At 39.0% G+C, this 19,824-nt stretch overlaps 1 protein-coding gene across 1 annotated transcript in view; it reads right to left on the bottom strand.

Annotated features, from left to right (window-relative positions):
* Positions 1–19,824, bottom strand: part of BRWD3 (bromodomain and WD repeat domain containing 3) — a 132,500-nt gene that overhangs the window by 7,294 nt on the left and 105,382 nt on the right. Inside the window, exons 36-40 of the mRNA XM_066248791.1 lie at positions 18,996–19,070; positions 17,162–17,314; positions 15,758–15,921; positions 14,944–15,041; positions 14,219–14,377 (exon numbers count right to left, since the gene is read on the bottom strand). Coding sequence (XP_066104888.1) covers positions 14,219–14,377; positions 14,944–15,041; positions 15,758–15,921; positions 17,162–17,314; positions 18,996–19,070 — 649 coding nt within the window. The remainder of the gene's footprint in view (positions 1–14,218; positions 14,378–14,943; positions 15,042–15,757; positions 15,922–17,161; positions 17,315–18,995; positions 19,071–19,824) is intronic.

Here is a 19,824-nt window from a genome sequence, read left to right as displayed (position 1 = left end):
CTTCAGTAAAGAGATGAAACTTAATGTCAAGATAACTGAGAGCTGGGGACCTGAACATGGCAGTGGAGTAGGAAGATGCACAGACTCCCAGCTCACACCACCAAACTGGATTACAAATTAATTTAGGAACAATTAGTGTGAAAAACCAACTCTGGACAAGAACAGCTCTCAAAAACCAAGTAGCAAAGAAGGAGCCACACTGAGCCTGGAAGGGAGCACCGAGGAGTGGTGAGTCTCCCCTGCTTACAGGAACAAAGAGGATGTGAGGCTGAGAGCCCAGAAGGGCTCTCAATGCAAGGAAAAGAGTAGTAAATATCGCCCACAGCGAGATTGCCTGGGGACCTGGGAAGAGGTGTGTTGAAAGGGTTGGCTTATCTACCAAAAGGAAAGGGGGGAGAGAAAAAGACAGACAGTGACTGGCAGAGCAATGCATGGGAGGACCTGAGAAGCTGACTCATCCAGTGCTGGAGGCAGCCACAGCTGAGGGAGGGGTTGATCCTTCCACATAACACAAGACAAGTGGTTCCCGGTCACCCATCTCAAGACATCTCTCCAGCTCCAATCAGTGCAAGAAGACACAGCTAAAAACAAGGAGCGGGGAGGAGGGGTAGTAACTCAGGTCTCCATGGAGATCTGAGATACACATCCCCCTACTGAAGCAGAGAAAGCACCAAGACCCCAGAGAGAGTAACTGGCAGATAAGGCTTTCAGAGTCACAGGTTATACCCACCACATTCCTGGATACAGTTTCAAATAAGCCCCCTGCTGAGATCAGTAAACAAAACTACCACCAAGACAACTGAGAAAAAAACAAACACATCAAAACTTCAAAGCAGCTCTACTAGAAAAGCCAAACCTGACAATGGATTACAAACAACAGCCAATGCCAACCCAAGAGGACCTAGAAATAACACAACTGAAAACTGGAGGCAGACAACACCAAATTTAGACTCAACCAGCCCTACAGACAACACACGCAAACACACAGACATAATGAGAAGACAGAGAAGTGAAATCCAAATGAAACCATAAGAGAAATATCCAGAAAAGGAACTGAGTGATATGGAAATTACCAAACTGCCAGATGCAGAGTTTAGAATAATGATTGTTAGGATGCTTAGGGATCTTAGAACAACAATGGATGGTCATTACAAACACCTAAATAAAGAGATAGCAAGTATAAAAAAGGACATTGAAATATTAAAAATAACCAGTCAGAGGTAACAAATACAATATCAGAAATGAAGACCACAGTGGAAGGAATTAAAGCAGGATGGGTGAAGCTGAGGATTGAATCAGCGAGTTAGAGGACAAGATGAACAAAGGCATGGAAGCAGAGCAGAAAAAAGAAAAGAGACTCAAAAAGTCTGAGGAAACTCTGAGATCTCTGTGACAACATGAAGAGAAATAACATCCGCATCATAGAGGTTCCTGAAGAAGAAGAGAAAGATAAAGGGATAGAGACTTTATTCAATCAAATCATAGCTGAAAACTTCCCTAAATTGATGTAAGGAAGGGTCTCACAAGTTCAAGAAGCACAAATAACTCCATTAAAGAGAAACCCAAAGAGACCTACACCAAGAAACACATTTAAAATACCAAAGCTAAGCGATAAAGAGAAAATATTAAAAGCTGCTAGAGAAAAGAAGGCTATCACCTACAAAGGAGCCCCCATAAGGATGACATCACACTTCTCAACAGAAACACTTGAGGCCAGAAGGGAATGGCAAGAAATAGTCAAAGTAATGCAGAACAAGAGCCTACAACCAAGACTACTCTATCCAGCAAGGCTATCATTTAAAATTGAAGGAGAAATAAAGTTTCCCAGACAAAAAAAAAAAAAAAAAACTCAAGGAATTCATTACAACCAAACCAATGCTGCAGGAAACGTTAAGGGGCCTGTTGGAAACAGAACAAAGGGGGAAAAGAATATAGCAAAAGAGGAATACAGCTTTGACGAATAAAATGGCAATAAACAACTACATATCAATAATAACCTTAAATGTAAATGGATTAAATGATCCAATCAAAAGACATAGGGTAGCTGCTTGGATAAGAAAACAGGACCCATACATATGCTGTCTACAAGAGATACACCTTAAAACAAAAGATACACACAGACTGAAGGCAAAAGAATGAAAAAAAATTCATGCAAATGGAAATGAAAAAAAATCTGGGGTAGCAATACTTATATCACACAAAATGGACTTTAAAACAAAGACTATAGTAAGAGATAAGGAAGGTCACTACATAATGATAAAGAAAGCAATCCAACAGGAAGATATAACCATCATAAATATCTACGCAGCTAATATAGGAGCAATGAAGTATATAAAGCAGACCTTGATGGATATAAAGGGTGAAATCAACAGCAATACTATAATAGTAGGATATTTCAATACCCCACTAAAATCACTAGATAGATGCTCAAGAAAGAAAATTAACAAAGAAACATCAGACTTAAAGGACACACTAGATCAACTCGATTTAATAGATATCTTTAGAACCTTTCACTCTAAGGCACAAGAATATACATTCTTTTCAAGTGCCCATGGTACATTCTCTAGGACAGACCACATGTTATGACACAAAAGCGGTCTCAACAAATTTAAGAAGATTGAAATCATATCAAGCATTTTCTCTGATCACAATGGCATGAAACTAGAAATCAACCACAACAGAAAAACTGAAAAATACGCAACACATGGAAAATAAATAGCATGTTATTATATAAGAAATGGGTTAACAATGAAATCAAAGAAGAAATAAAAAAAATCCTAGAAACGAATGATAATGAACATATAAGATCTCAAAATTTATGGCACACAGCAAAAGCAGTCCTCAGAGGGAAGTTCATAGCACTACAGGCATTCCTTAAGAGGCTTGAAAAAGTTCAAATAAACAACCTAACCCTTCATCTAAAAGAACTAGAAAAAGAACAGCAAGTAAAGCCCAGAGGTAGCAAAAGGAAGGAAATAATAAAGATCAGAGCTGAAATAAATGACATAGAAACAAAAGAAACAATACGGAGGATCAATGAAACCAAGAGCTGGTTCTTTGAAAGGGTAAACAAGATCGACTAACCTTTAAAAAGACTCACCAAGAAAAGAAGAGAGAGGACTCAAATAAAATTAGAAATGAGAGTGGAGAAATAACAACTGACACAACAGAAATACAAAATACTGTAAGAAAATACTATGAAGAACTGTATGCCAAAAAAGTAGACAACCTAGATGAAATGGACAAATTCCTTGAAACATATAATCTTCCAAAAATTAATCTGAAAGAATCAGAAAACCTAAATAGGCAGATTACAACAAATGAGATCAAAACAGTTATCAAAAAATTCCCAACAGGCCCTGGCCAGTTGGCTCAGCAGTAGAACGTCGGCCTGGTGTATAGGAGTCCCGGGTTTGATTCCCGGCCTGGGCACACAGGAGAAGCGCCCATCTGCTTCTCCACCCCTCCCCGTCTCCTTCCTCTCTGCCTCTCTCTTCCTCTCCCGCAGCCGAGGCTCCATTGGAGCAAAGATGGCCTGGGCACTGAGGATGGCTCTGTGGCCTCTGCCTCAGGCAACAGAATGGCTCTGGATGCAACAGAGCGACGCCCCAGAGGGGCAGAGCATCACCCCCTGGTGGGCATGCCAGGTGGATCCCGGTCGGGCGCATGCGGGAGTCTGTCTGACTGCCTCCTCGTTTTCAGCTTCAGAAAAATGAAAAAGAAAAAAAATTCCCAACAAAGAAATGTCCTGGGCCTGATGGCTTCAAAAGTGAATTCTATCATATATTCAAAGAAGAACTAAGTCCTATCCTTCTCAAGCTATTTCAAAAAATTCAAGAGGAAGGAAGACTTCAAAACTCCTTTTATGAGGCAAGCAAAATTCTGATTCCAAAACCAGGCAAAGACAACACAAAGAAAGAAAATTATAGGCCAATATCCCTGATGAATTTAGATGCTAAAATCCTCAACAAAATATTAGCAAACCGGATTAAGCAATACATGAAAAATATTATACATCATGATCAAGTGGGTTTTATTCTGGGGAGGTTAGGATGGTACAACACTTATAAATCAATTAATGTGACTCACCACATAAACAAAAGGAAGGAAAAAAACCCCGTCATAATTTCAATAGATGCAGAAAAAGCATTTGATAAAATCCAGCACCCATTTATGATCAAAACACTTAGCAAAGTGGGAATACAGGGAACATACCTCAACATGATAAAGGCCATCTATGACAAACCCACAGCCAACATCATACTCAATGGGCAAAAATTAAAAGCAATTCCCCTAAAATCGGGAACAAGGCAGGGGCGCCCCCTTTCACCACTCTTATACAACATAGTAATGGAAGTCCTAGCTAGAGCAATCAGACAAGAAGAAGAAATAAAAGGCATCCAAATTGGAAAAGAAGAAGTAAAACTATCATTTGCAGATTATATGATACTGTATATAGAACACCCTAAAGTCTCAGTCAAAAAACTACTGGACCTAATAAGCAAATTAAGCAAGGTGGCAGGATATAAAATTAATACACAGAAATCAGAGGCATTTTATACATGAACAATGAACTGTCAGAAAGAGAAATTAAGGAAACAATCCCCTTCAATATTGCAAAAAAAATAAATAAAGTACCTAGGAGTAAATTTAACCAAGGAGGTTAAAGACTTGTACTCAGAAAATTATAAAACATTGATAAAAGAAATCAGAGAAGATACAAACAAGTGGAAGCATATACCGTGCTCATGGTTAGGAAGAATAAACATAATTAAAGTATCTATATTATCCAAATCAATTTATTAATTCAATGCAATACCAATTAAAATACCAATGACATACTTCAAAGATATAGAACACATAATCCAAAAATTTATATGGAGCCAAAAAAAAAACAAAACATGAATAGCCTCAGCAATCTTGAAAAAGGAGAATAAAGTGGGAGGTATCACACTTCCTGATATCAAGTTATACCACAAGGCAGCTTGGTACTGGCATAAGAATAGGCATATAGATCAATGGAACAGAACAGAGAACCCAGAAATAAACCCACATCTTTATGGACAATTGATATTTGACAAAGGAGGTAAGAGCATACAGTAGAGTAAAGACAGTGCCTTTATCAAATGGTATTGGGAAAACTGGACAGTTACCTGCAAAAAAATGAAACTAGACCACCAACTTACACCACTCACGAAAATAAACTCAAAATGGATAAAAGACTTATATGTAAATCGTGAAACCATAAGTATCCTAGAAGAAAACATAGGCAGTAAGCTCTCTGACATCTCTCGCAGCAATATATTTGCTGATTTATCCCCACAGGCAAATGAAATAAAAGACAGGATAAACAAATGGGACTATATCAAACTAAAAAGCTTTTGCACAGCTAAAGACAATATGAACAGAATAAAAACACAAACCACACAATGGGAGAACATATTCGACAATACATCTGATATGGGTTAATAACCAAAATTTATAAAGAACTTGTAAAACTCAACACCAGGAAGACAAACAATCCAATCCAAAAATGGGCACAAGAAATGAACAGACACTTATCCAAAGAGGACATACAGATGGCCGATAGACAAATGAAAAAATGTTCAACATCACTAATCATTAGAGAAATGCAAATTAAAACCACAATGAGCCTCACCAGGCGGTTGCACAGTGGATAGCGCATCAGACTGGGATGCAGAGGACCCAGGTTCGAGACCTCAAGGTCTCCCGCTTGAGCGCGGGTTCATCTGGTTTGAGCAAAAGCTCACCAGCTTGGACCCAAGATCGCTGGCTCAATCAAGGGGTTACTCAGTCTGCTGAAGGCCCACAGTCATGGCACATATGAGAAAGCAATCAATGAACAACTAAGGTCTTGCAATAACAAAAAAAACCAAACTGATGATGGATGCTTCTCATCTCTCTCCATTCCTGTCTGTCTGACCCTGTCTATCCCTCTCTCTGACTCTCTCTCTGTCCCTGTAAGAGAGGGAAAAAAAAAACCACAATGAGATACCACCTCACACCAGTCAGAATGGCGCTCATTAACAAAACAACACAGGATAGGTGCTGGCGAGGATTTGGAGTAAGGGGAACCCTCCTGCACTGCTGGTGGGAATGCAGACTGGTGCAGCCGCTGTGGAAAACAGTATGGAGATTCCTCAAAAAATTAGAAATGAAACTGTCCTTTGACCCAGTTATTCCACTTATAGCAATATATCCCAAGGACACCATATCACCGACTGAAAAAAAGAAATGCACTCCCATGTTTATGGCAGCACTGTTCACAATAGCATAGATATGGAAACAGCCCAAGTGTCCATCAGTGGACGAGTGGATTAAAAAGTTGTCCTACAGGCTTGGCCGGTTGGCTCAGTGGTAGAGCATCGGCCTGGCGTGCAGAAGTCCCAGGTTTGATTCCCAGCCAGAGCACACAGGAGAAGCGTCCATCTGCTTCTCCACCCCTCCCCCCTCTCCTTCCTCTCTGTCTCTCTCTTCCCCTCCTGCAGCCAGGCTCCACTGGAGCAAAGATGGCCCGGGCGCTGGGGATGACTCCTCAGCCTCTGCCCCAGGCGCTAGAGTGGCTCTGGTCGCATCAGAGTGACGCCCCGGAGGGGCAGAGCATCGCCCCCTGATGGGCAGAGTGTCGCCCCCTGGTGGGCGTGCCGGGTGGATCCCGGTCGGGCGCATGCGGTAGTCTGACTGTCTCTCCCCGTTTCCAGCTTCAGAAAAATACAGAAAAAAAAAAAAAGTTGTCCTACATTTATACAATGGAATACTATGTGGTCATGAAAAAGAAGGAAATATTACCTTTTGCAACAACATGGATGGACCTCAAAACTATTATGTTGAGTGAAATAAGCCAGCAGAGAAAGAAAAATATCATATGACCTCACTCATTTGAGGAATCCAACGAATAATGAGAACTGAGGAACAAAATTGAGATAGAGGAGGGATCAAAGGGACCAGAGGAAAAGAGGACAGAGGGAAAGGGGATGATTGGATGGAAGGGAAGGGGGGAGGGTGCTGTAAGGAGGGGGGCAAGGGAGATATGGAGGGGAATATGGGGGAGGGGGATGCATTCGGGGTGACCCTAGAATCTATGTAAACACAATTAATTAAATAAAAAAAAATAAAAATAAATAAAGATAATTCTTTTTGAAAAGTAAATAAAAAAGATAACTGAGAGCTCATTGAGAAGCAAATAAAGCAAGAGAGGGTGGCTGATTGATTGAGACTTGGGATATTTCAACATTTGAACATAAAGAACAGGCAAAGATTACTAACTGAAAAGGAATAGCCAGTAACGTAGGAGGGAAACAGGAGAGTATATTGTAAATAGTGAAAAAAGCAAAGCCTGGGATTGTATGGTAACCACCACTATCAATCAGATCAGTGTAATAATCTTGGTGTTATGGGCTAAATCGCATTACCCCCAAAATTACATATACTGAAGCCTTAACCACCAATGTGACTTTGTTTGGAGATAGTTTTTAATTAAAGTGAAGTCACAAGGGTGGGTCCTAATGAATTAGGGCTGGTGTCCTTAAAAAAGGAAGAAACATTCCCTCAAAGATCTCTGTTGTATACAAAAAAAAAAAAAAATCTCTGTTGTGGGTGTTGATAGTCCTATGTTCTGCTGCTCTGCTTAATATATAGTGTTTCCTTTATCCCTCCTATCTCAATGCCCCACTCATATTTCAGGCTGGGACCTACTCCTAATTTAGAGCTCTCTTTCCCCCTTTTGCCAACTTCTATTATGAATCTACCTTTGCCACCCAGCTTAGTGTATCCCAAGGTTCTCTTTACCATGCCACAGTCGCAGAGCTCCAGGGAAAAGCTACCTGGTCTCATCTCTTCAGGCAGAGGAGAACAGAAGCTCCATATCCACGCATGCTGCAAATGGTTTTTCCAGTCTACCTGAATCATTACCAGCTAGAAGCAGCGGTCACTGGGACTTGGACATGAGCTGCAAAGTATAGAATGGTGACAACAATTCCAGTGCCATGCAGACTTTTCCTGGATGTGGACTTTTCCTGGACTCCTGCTCCCTGTGACAGCTCCTAAGAGACTGAACTGTGGTTGGGTTGCATTTTTCAGGGATTTGACATGGTGATGGGGCCAACTTGGACTTGGTGAACATGTTAAGGACACTACTCTTTTATGGATTCTTGCTGTATTGGCCAAGAGTTTGCTTAAAGGCTTTTAATCACTGTAAAAAAAATAGAAGGCTGGATAAAGAAGATGGGGCACATATACACCATGGTATACTATTCAGCTAGAAGAAATGATGATATCGGATCACTTACAGCAGATTGGTGGAATCTTGATAACAGTATGCGGAGTGAAATAAGCAAATCAGAAAAAAACAAGAACTGCAGGATTCCATACATTGGTGGGACATAAAAGTGAGACTAAGAGACATGGACAGGAGTGTGGTGGTTACGGGGGGTGGGGGGAGGGACGGAGGGAAGGGGGAGGAGGAGGGGTACAAAGAAAACTGTATAGAGGGTGACGGAGGACGATCTCTCTTTGGGTGATGGGTATGCAACAGAACTAAATGACAAAATAACCTGGAAATGTTTTCTTTGAATATATGTACCCTGATTTATTGATGTCACCCCATTTAAATAAAAATTTATTTATTAAAAAAAAAAGGAAGAAACACCACCAGTGATCATTCTCTCTCTCCCTGTCTGGGGATGCACAGAGAAAAATGACGCAGCAAGAAGGTGGCCATCAGCAAGCCAGCAAGAGAGCCTTCACCACGCACCAACCCTGCTGGCACCTTGATCTTGGCCTTTGAACCTCTAGAACTGTGAGAAAATAAACATCTCTTTTAAGTATATGAAAGGTGCTTAACATCTTTAACCATCAGGGAAAGGCAAAACAAAACCAGTCAGATACCGACTCACACCTGTTACGATGGCTAGTTTCAAAAATATATATATATATATTACATATAAAACAAGTGTTGCTATAAAAGATGTGGCAAAAAGAGAACCCTCATACACGTTTAGTGAGAATGTAAATTAGCACAGTCATGAAAATCAGTATGGAAATGCCTCAAAAAATTAAAAATACAACTATCAGGTAATCCCTCAATTCTCTTTGTGTATATGTCTAAAGGAACTGAAATCAGGATCTTGAAGAAATCTGTACTCCCTTGTTCACTGCAGCATTATTCATACTAGCTAAGGTATGACAACAACATATATATATATATGGGGATGATAGGATATATATATATATATGTATATGTATATGTATATATATATGTGTATATATATAATGAGATATTACTCAGCGTTAAAAAAGAAAACATGGATGGAGCTGGAGGACATCATGCTAAGTATGTCAAATAAGCAAGACACAGAAAAAGAAATATTGTATGATATCACTTACATGTGCAACAAAAACACATTTCAGTTAATGACAAGCTGCATATATCATGGTGTTCCCAGAACCCTGTAATGGAGCTGAGAAAACTGCCATCTGTCACCCACTGATATTGTAGCCATAGAAATGTCATAGTGCAACTCAGGACTCCCGTTTCCATGATGATGCTGTGTAAACAAACCTACTGCAGGGCCATTTGTATAAAAGTATAGCATGTACAATTATGTACAGTGCATAATACTCAAGAATGATAATAAATGATTATGTTACTGGTTTTTTTATTTACTAATTATGCTTTTTATTATTATTTTATAATGTACTTTTTTTGCTTAAAATAAGTTTGCCAAAGAACCATATGCCATGTTAAAGCGGCAGCAGCCTCATGCAACTCGTGCTCACTGTGTTTATTGATTGCATTATTTTCTCGTGTTTGATTTCATCTTGTGTGCTTTTGTACAGTAATGTGCTGTCTAGGCCTGTAGCCTGTGTCACATAGCTTAGGTGTGTAGTAGGCTATACCATCTAGGTTTGTATAAGTAAGCTCTATGATGTTCACATGACAAAAATCAGCTAAAGACATGTTCTGAGAACATAACCCTGCCATTAAGCGCATAGAAGCAGACAGTAAGATGGTAGTTGTCATGGGCTGGGGGTGGAAAAAGGGGGACCCAGAGGCAGATTTAATTAACAGTGGGCGCACCAGACGCGTGCCCTGGGCCACGACTTCTGAAGGGCCCCACAAAACCCCAACTTAAAACTTTTTTTCTAATGACACCAAGTTTGGTTTCATATGTGCAATTTTAACATTAATAGTACATAATATTTTTATTTATTTAAAAATATGGTTAACATGTATTTTTAGTTTCCCTCTCTCTTTTTTTTTAAGGGGCCCAATATTTTCTACTGCACCTGGGGCCTCAACCGACTTTAATTCACCTCTGTGGGTAGAGGATGTTCAAAGGGAACAAAGATTCAGTTATCCAGCATAAATAAGTTCTAGATATCTAATGTACAGCATGGTGATGATAGTTAACAATACTATATTGTATACTTGAAATTTACTAGTAGGATAGATCTTAAGTCTTCTCAATGCATACACAGTAATCATGTAGAGGCGATATATATTAGTTTGATTGTGGCGACCATTTCACAGTGTATGCATATATTGAAACATCAAGTTGTACACTTTAACTATACAATTTTTATAGCAATGATATCTCAATGAAGTTACTAAAAATAAATATCTGTTGCTTAAGCCACGTACTCTGTGGTGTCTTGGTATGACAGCCCAAGCTGATTTATACACTAGGTGCTAGCAATAGAAATTATAGATAAAAGATTTAAGTAGTAGTGGTCCTGGTCAGAGAGCTCAGTTAGTTAGAGTCCTGTCCTAATATGCCACAGGTTCAGGTTCAATCCCCACTCAGAGCACATACAAGAATCAACCAATGAATGCACAAATAAGTGGAACAACAAATAAATGTTTCTCTCTCTCTGTCTCTCTTCCACTGTAAAATCATTCCGTCAATAAAAAAAAATTAACTGGTATTAAATAGGTGTAGAAGTCACAAAACTTAGCAACTGACTAGATATAAGGAATAAAAGGAAATAAGTAAATCAGAAAAAACCAAGAACTGCATGATTCCATACATTGGTGGGACATAAAAATGAGACTAAGAGACATGGACAAGAGTGTAGAGGTTATAGGGGGGGAGGGAAGGAGGAAGAGGGGAAGGGGGAGGGGGAGGGGCACAAAGAAAACTAGATAGAAGGTGACGGAGGACAATTTGACTTTGGGTGATGGGTATGCAACATAATTGAATGACAAGATAACCTGGACATGTTTTATTTGAATATATGTACCCTGATTTATTGATGTCACCTCATTAACATTAATAAAAATTTATTTATTAAAAAAAGCAATAAAAGGAGAATCAAAGAACACTGTAAAATTATAAATTGGATGACTAGTAAAATAGTGGTACCATCAACTAAAATAGTGAGTGCAAGAAAAGAAGCAAGCTTGAAACTGATGAATGATAAGCACCCAAAGGAAATTTTTTTAGAAAGCACTCAGAGCCCTGGCTGGTTGACTCAGCAGTAGAGCGTCAGCATGGCGTGCAGGGGACCTGGGTTTGATTCCCGGCCAGGGCACATAGGAGAAGCACCCATTTGCTTCTCCACCCCCCTCTTCCTCTCTGTCTCTCTCTTCCCCTCCCGCAGCTAAGGCTCCATTGGAGCAAAGATGGCCCGGGCGCTGGGGATGGCTCCTTGGCCTCTTCCCCAGGCGCTAGAGTGGCTCTGGTCGCGGCAGAGCAACGCCCCGGAGGGGCAGAGCATCGCCCCCTGGTGGGCAGAGCGGCGCCCCTGGTGGGCGTGCCGGGTGGATCCCGGTCGGGCGCATGCGGGAGTCTATCTGACTGTCTCTCCTCCCTGTTTCCAGCTTCAGAAAAATACAAAAAAAAAAAAAGTTAAAAAAAAAAAAAGAAAGCACTCAGATATGAGACTGGTAGAACAGATGTTAGGGCTAAATATATGAATTTGGAGAGTCATCAGCATGAAGATAATTGATGTAGCTATTATTTGTAATAACAAAATGCCAAAACAAAAAACAAAAACAAAGAAACAGAGAATATACTAATATTGGATAAAACAATATATTAGATAAGTGGTACTACAGAAGTCAGGCAGGAAAGTTGCTAGAGCGAGTAGTCAATAGCATGGAATGATACACATAGATTCAGGGAATAGAGGCCAAGAAAAAGATAGTGGCTGATTATTGGAGATTACTGATTAGTGAAGAGAGAACAATTTGTGTAGGGTGTGTGTGGGGGGGGGGCAGAAGCCAGAATATAAAGGGTAAAGGAATGTTTAGATGGAAAAGAAAATTAAGGCAGGAAACATAATCTACTCTTTCTAAAATCTTGTTAATAAAGGAAAGGGCAAAATGAGAAGAAAGCAGCACAAGTATGAAACGTGCTGCTGGAGCAGAAGAGGGAGGAAAGATAAAAACTGAGTAAAATAAATGCAATAATTATCTTAAAGTAATCAGATATGTAAAAATATTTCTGACATAACCAATATAAAATATATCTTTAGAAAGTCTATTTTTGAGTTATCTGATACTTCAATAACAATGGATTAGCTATTTAATCTTTCATTAAAACATATAAAATAAGCCTGACCAGGTGGTGGCGCAGTAGATAGAGTGTGGACTGGGATGTGGAGGACCCAGGTTTGAGGACCCAGGTTTGAGACCCCGAGGTCGCCAACTTGAGTGTGGGTTCATCTGGTTTAAGCAAAGCTCACCAGCTTGGACCTAAGGTCACTGGCTTGAGCAAGGGGTTACTCAGTCTGCTGTAGCCCCACGGTCAAGGCACATATGAGAAAGCAATCAGTGAACAACTAAGGTGTCACAATGAAAAAACTAATGATTGATGCTTCTCATCTCTCTCCGTTCCTGTCTGTCTGTTTCTATCTATCCCTCTCTCTGACTCTCTCTCTGTCCCTGTAAAAAAAAGAAAAAAGAAAGAAAAGAAAATTATATACTCTAGTAAAGATATTTGCAAAGCCCTGGCCGGTTGGCTCAGCAGTAGAGCGTCGGCCTAGCGTGCGGAGGACCCGGGTTCGATTCCCGGCCAGGGCACACAGGAGAAGCGCCCATTTGCTTCTCCACCCCTCCGCCGTGCTTTCCTCTCTGTCTCTCTCTTCCCCTCCCGCAGCCAAGGCTCCATTGGAGCAAAGATGGCCCGGGCGCTGGGGATGGCTCTGTGGCCTCTACCTCAGGCGCTAGAGTGGCTCTGGTCACAACATGGCGACACCCAGGATGGGCAGAGCATCGCCCCCTGGTGGGCAGAGCGTCGCCCCTGGTGGGCGTGCCGGGTGGATCCCGGTCGGGCGCATGCGGGAGTCTGTCTGACTGTCTCTCCCTGTTTCCAGCTTCAGAAAAATGAAAAAAAAAAAAAAGATATTTGCAAAAACATAGTAATTATTCTTGACAAACTTCAAACAGATGAACACATTAGAAGTTTCTCTGAATATGTTCAAGGTCCATAACACAGAGCTAAGTAAACAAAGAAAGTCTACATAACCGTAACATTCAAGTATTTACAACCGATGCCCCCTGACATTGTCAGTACAAAAGAAAATGCATGTGATGATGAATTATTAGGTCAGTGATTTCTTTTAAAAAGTAGTGAAAATTTTTCTACAAATAATAGTTATATGGAAGCTTTGGTTGAATGGAAAGGGTTGTTCTGAGAATTCCTGAGAAACAGGAAGAACACATTCTGAAAACCACTGAATTATTAAGACAACACTGAGGGAAGAGAATATCTTAGTCATATAACTAGGAAAGCAAAAGAAGGTGGTAGCTATAGGTATTGACCAAAAAGATAGCCCATTTGTCCACCAAAATCCTTTTTAAAAATTGGGGTAGGCTTTGAAAAAATTAGCACTATTTAAAGATGAATTTGGAATTTTTTCTGCCTTTTTTATCAATGTGGTTTAATATACAAAATTCTTTAATGTGTCTAATAGTCTGGTTTTTATGTGCTTGGGGAAAGAGCTCTTCATTTAGTTGTCTTTCCTATTCATTTTTCATTTCATTTAAAAAGACTAAAATATGTCTGGAAATAATACTGGGAAGTCTGATTACAGCCTATTCCTAGTTAAGGATATGAAACCCTGAGTCTAAAGTGACAATATTGACACCCTCATTACCTCTACGGACATGCTAAGTTTTACTACCTAAAGACACCAGCTTTTACATAATCCATCTGCCATTATAAAGGAACAAAGATTAAACACCATTTCTTACCTTGTTTAATTGGCAAAACTCGATTCCGAAATGATTTGGCTTTCCCTGGCTCATGACTCGTTCCACTTCGGCCATATCCACTGAAGCTCGCTGAAGAAAATGGGCCATCGGCCTCATCATCAAGTAAATAGAGTGAAAGCCCTTCTGCAGCATCTGAAACTTATAGTTAAAAACTGCAATGTTAACATAATTATCAGGTTTGCAGTAAAGTTATAAAACAACCTGTTTTTCAAACTCTACCTCACTTTAGTTATTCTACTCCAACCTCACCTTTGTGTATTGTTTGAACGAAATATGAATATTTTAAGAACAAATGTTTGGTTACATCATTAAGATTTCAAGGACAGGATGTCAGAAAAACGTGTCTAAGGAAACCACTTCCATATATAATAAATCTGCAATTTTTCCATGGCAAATACAATGTAGAGAGTGCTGAGCTATTAGAGATGTTAAAAATCATAAAGTTACAGAATTTTAAAACTAAGAGACTTTAAAATTAATATAGTTTTATAACATCTTCATTTAAAATATAAAGACACTTAACCTCGTGGCCTAATGTCTAACCGAGGACCATCAAACTGGAGAAAATTTGGAATAAAACACAACTTTTCTACATCAAAATCTATTATTCTTTGTACTATATATAAATCACGCTGCCTGTTCTATATCCTTAATATCAGTCACACACTGAAACATACAAAACCAAAAACAGAAGACATATTTACCAGGAGACGAGAAAGGAGAGCTGTTCCTGGCATAAGACATTGAGGTATTCTGGTCATTTTTAGGCTGCAACTTCATTTGTTTCTGTTTCCCTTTTGGACTACAAGTAAAAATGTGTAATGATGAAGATTTTTTCTATTAGCCACATATTATGATATACATGATACAAACTACTTAAGGTGAGAAAAAAATGCCTGATAATTTAAGTAAAAGATTTCAAATTGGCAATATAAAAAGTTTAGTTCAAAGCACTAAAGGTTTTTGCTATAACAAAATCCACATAAGCAGAGCTTTTGGTTACTACCTCCATCTTTACACAGGTGCAACATATGTTTAAAAAAATCTCTTGTGGCCCTGGCCGGTTGGCTCAGTGGTAGAGCATAGGCCTGGCGTGCAGGAGTCCTGGGTTCGATTCCAGGCCAGGGCAAACAGGAGAAGCGCCCATCTGCTTCTCCACCCCTCCCCCTCTCCTTCCTCTCTGTCTCTCTCTTCCCTTCCAGCAGCCAAGGCTCCACTGGAGCAAAGTTGGCCCAGGAGTTGAGGATGGCTCTGTGACCTCTGCCTCAGGCGCTAGAATGGCTCTGGATGCAACAGAGCGATGCCCTAGATGGGCAGAGCATCGCCCCCTGGTGGGTGTGCCGGGTGGATCCCGGTCAGGCGTATGTGGGAGTCTGACTGCCTCCCCGTTTCCAACTTCAGGAAAAAAAAATCTCTTGTATCATAGGATCCCCTAAAACTATTCAATAAGCATTAAGAAATAAAGTCAAATACACAATATGCTTTGAAAACATAAAATACTATGTCAATGTAATATACCTAGGAGCTCTGCTACTGGATAATGAACTGCTGCTGCTTCTTAGACGTTTTCTGTACCGTGGCCGTCTCCTCTTCTGACCCTGGATTGCTGACTTATATTCAGAGATGATGTTTTTAATATGACTTTCAAATAAGGCAGATAATCGCAGCGTCATGCTATAGATCTGAAAAAGTAGAAATTAGTCTTGTTGAGCAAAAAAATAAAAGGTATAAATATGCCTGAACTGTTATCTCAGCATCATCATACAAAATACTTGTGTTCTGTCATATACTCGAAAAATTCAACCTGAAAAATTAAAACAAGATACCATTTTTAACTAAAAATTAATAAAGAATTTTAAAAGATAATATACAATGTTGGGAGGCTAGGGGAAAAAAATTCCAATCCACTGCCAGTAGGTTTTTTAACTGCAACAATTCTAAAGGACAGCTTATAATAGGTATGAAAAATCTTAAAAATATACACAAGGATTGGCTAATAATTTCACTTCTGGGACTTTATCCTAATGAAATATCAGAGACTTACACACACAAAACACTTATATTCAAGCATGTTAAAGATGCTAGCCACAGCTTTATTCATGAAAAGTGAAAAATTAGAAACAACCTAGAAACACTAGAAACAAAAGCTGAGAATCAAAATTTGCAGCACTAGGGATACTTGTGAAATAACATAAAAACACCATAGAATAAAATACAATGAAGATATTAAATGGACATATTTTAAAGAGTAATAATGACATAGGAAAAGGCTCATAATATCTTAAGTTTAAAAAGATTTCAAAGTATAAAACTTACTGTTTTAAAGAATACATAAACCTATGTAAGTATTAGGGTAGGAAATAAATCAAATGTGAAAACATTATGCCTACAGAAATTGACAAAAATTCATTTTATGAGCTGAAAGCAGCCATATTATAAACCCAGTGTGCAACTTATTTAAAAGTTAATCAGATAACAGTGATTATAAAACCCCAAAATTATTATCACTACTTTTTTTTTCTCAAGTTCTGACAAAACATAGAAAAAGTATTAAATGTCAGTATGCAGTTACAACTTCCGAATATGGCTCACTATTCATTATGATAAAGGGAACAAAAACATGCAGAATTAATCCAACTATTTTATAGAAATTTATACTGTAAACCACTTTTATTTATAAAATTATTTATTGGACATACTAAAAGGTACTCAAATTACTAGCATAGGTGTTTAATTTCAGAATGACTCTGCTAAATGTATCATTATGCATGCCTAATAAACTGTTAGAGAAATGCTGAGAATCAAACTTCAGTAGGAATGTCAGAATTGTAGTACACATCTATTTAGCAATTTTAAAACTTGTGAAAGAAAAAGCTGCTTGATAAATAACAGATTAATCCACCTAATATAGGTTTTTCATACCCTTGACTTTTTGTTAGAGGTATAAGCTTTAGAGTTGCTGAATATTTGGCGAACATCCTTATAAAATTCCAGAGGACTACCATAGTTTCCCGCTTCCAAAGTTTCTTTCACAGTGCTGAAGTCCATAGGAGTGTCTATAACACCTTGATAATCCTACAAAGAAGAATGTGTTATTAAATACATAGACTGGGTAACAATACTACATTATTAATAAAGTCACCATGAAATAAAGAGTACTTTCCTATATGCAAACTGCCTCCCCCCAACCACAATACACTTAACAGAGCTCTTTTGTTGGCTCAGAAAAACCAACAGGGCAGTATGAGAGGGCCTTAGCCCTCACCTGCAATCCATAACCATATGACTCTCTCAAGAACCAGAAAAGAAAATCTGTGGCTACTGGCTTCATCCCTACAGAGTCCATAATGTGAAATTGCATTTCTTGCTTAAAGTCTGAAGTAACCTCCAAGTCCCTGTCAAAATGCTCAATGAAAGCAGAAGATGGGATGATTCGCATATAATTAAATAGTTCCCTGTCACAACTCAGCTACATGTTTCCAAGAAGTTCTTGGCTGTAAGGACATTCTACCAAAGATGTCATTAATTGAAGGTCAAAGTCAATGTCTGTGCCTCTCTCCTATCATTTTGATTTTAATAAATTTGACACTTTTTTTTTCATCTAAGGTCTTTTTATATATTCAGAGTTAGTTTGATTTTGATTGAGGAGGGATAAGATTTTATTTTAACCCAAATCTTGCAAGTCCAGTTAAGATATTTCTAGGGTTACTCTATGAAAGTGCATCCGAATTGTTTATATCCCTATATATACCACAGCCATCAATGAATAAACATATTCTGGACTAAAATACACTGTCAGTATTAGATCCCTCATATTGTTTAAGAATTAAAATCTGCACATTTCTCTCAAAGGAGTAGCCAAACAAACGGAAGAGGGGCAGAGGAAGGACATACAGGAAACTATTTTTCAGTGTTTGAGAAAATACAATTGCTCTTAACGACTTTTTAAATTTTTTTTTTTCTGAAGCTGGAAACGGGGAGAGACAGTCAGACAGACTCCCGCATGCGCCTGACCGGGATCCACCCGGCACGCCCACCGGGGGGTGATGCTCTGCCCCTCCGGGGCGTCGCTCTGTCGCGACCAGAGCCACTCTAGCACCTGGGGCAGAGGCCAAGGAGCCATCCCCAGTGCCCAGGCCATCTTTGCTCCAATGGAGCCTCGCTGCAGAAGGGGAGGAGAGAGACAGAGAGGAAGGAGAGGGGGAGGGGTGGAGAAGCAGATGGGTGCTTCTCCTGTGTGCCCTGGCCGGGAATAGAACACGGGACTTCTGCATGCCAGGCCGACGCTCTACCACTGAGCCAACCGGCCAGGGCCAACGACTTTTAAAATTTTTACTTAAATCATAAAATTGAAAGTATATTCTAACATAGCATGGCTTATGGAAATAAAAATTTTCATAGAATAAAAAGTTGGAACTTTGTATAGTATGATGAATCCGAGTGGGAATAATCAGCTGCAATATAGACACACTTTTATTGTGTAATTGATGTGTTCTACTCTGCCACAGTAGCTTTAGATCTATGGAAATAAGTAAACATCTACCTCCTACACAGATGGTATGAAGAACTCTCTTGAGAACATGTGCTGATATAAAAAAATAACCAAAAAAAAATCCAACAAAGGTAAAAAGGGAGTGAACAAAATTAGCAAACAGCTTTGCAAATTCTACAAGCATGACTTATAGAATGGAGATTTTTAAAAGTAAAACAACATAAAAATAGCCAGTCTATGTTTTTAAGAGATTACTAGGCCTACCTCAGAAAGAGATGGATCTTGTTGTCTTTCCGGAACAACTGACTCTGACGGTTCCCCCTCTTGTTCTTGGTGACCCTATTAGGATAAAGAAGATATATTGTGTTTCTAGATCATCACTACAAAATATCAAAAATTTCAATACAATTATTATTTAAGGATCAAAGATCCATAAATAGGAAGAATGTTTTTACTGACTGTAAAGATGAAGGAAAACTACATTCACTATTCTCCTCTGCTATGAAAACATAAGACTAATATATTACCCAAACTCCCTACAAATATAATCTTGTTCATTATTTGAATATTTCCCAACTTTAACCTGTATAAGCAGAGAATACTGATGATTACTAATTCAGAGGATAGTCTGATGTATATCTGAAATACTGCTGTACCTTTTCTCGGAGTAAGTTAAAATAGATTTGCTATCTATACTAAAAGGTTATTTACTGTATAAATAGACAACACTATTAGAAAAGAAATCCTATAATTGAAGTTCTCAGGCTCTAACTTTGAGGAAAAGTAATTTGGTATGTTGTTCACTGTAAGTGATTATATAGAATAACATTTAAATTTTAACATAAATTATTAACATAAGGTTGACATATGTCACCAAAGGTCTACAACAGGGGCCAGGAACCTTTTTGGCTCAGAGAGCCATGAATGCCACATATTTTAAAATGTAATTCCGTGAGAGCCATACAACGACCTGTGTATGTTATACATTATCCAATAAAAATTTGGTGTTGTCCCGGAAGACAGCTGTGATTGGCTCCAGCCACCCGCAACCATGAACATGAGCAGTAGGAAATGAATGGATTGTAATACATGA

Source organism: Saccopteryx bilineata, chromosome X (assembly GCF_036850765.1).
Source record: "Saccopteryx bilineata isolate mSacBil1 chromosome X, mSacBil1_pri_phased_curated, whole genome shotgun sequence".
Classification (NCBI taxonomy): Eukaryota; Metazoa; Chordata; class Mammalia; order Chiroptera; family Emballonuridae; genus Saccopteryx; species Saccopteryx bilineata.
The sequence above is the reverse complement of the archived record's forward strand: the minus strand, read 5'-3'. Positions and strand labels throughout refer to the sequence as shown.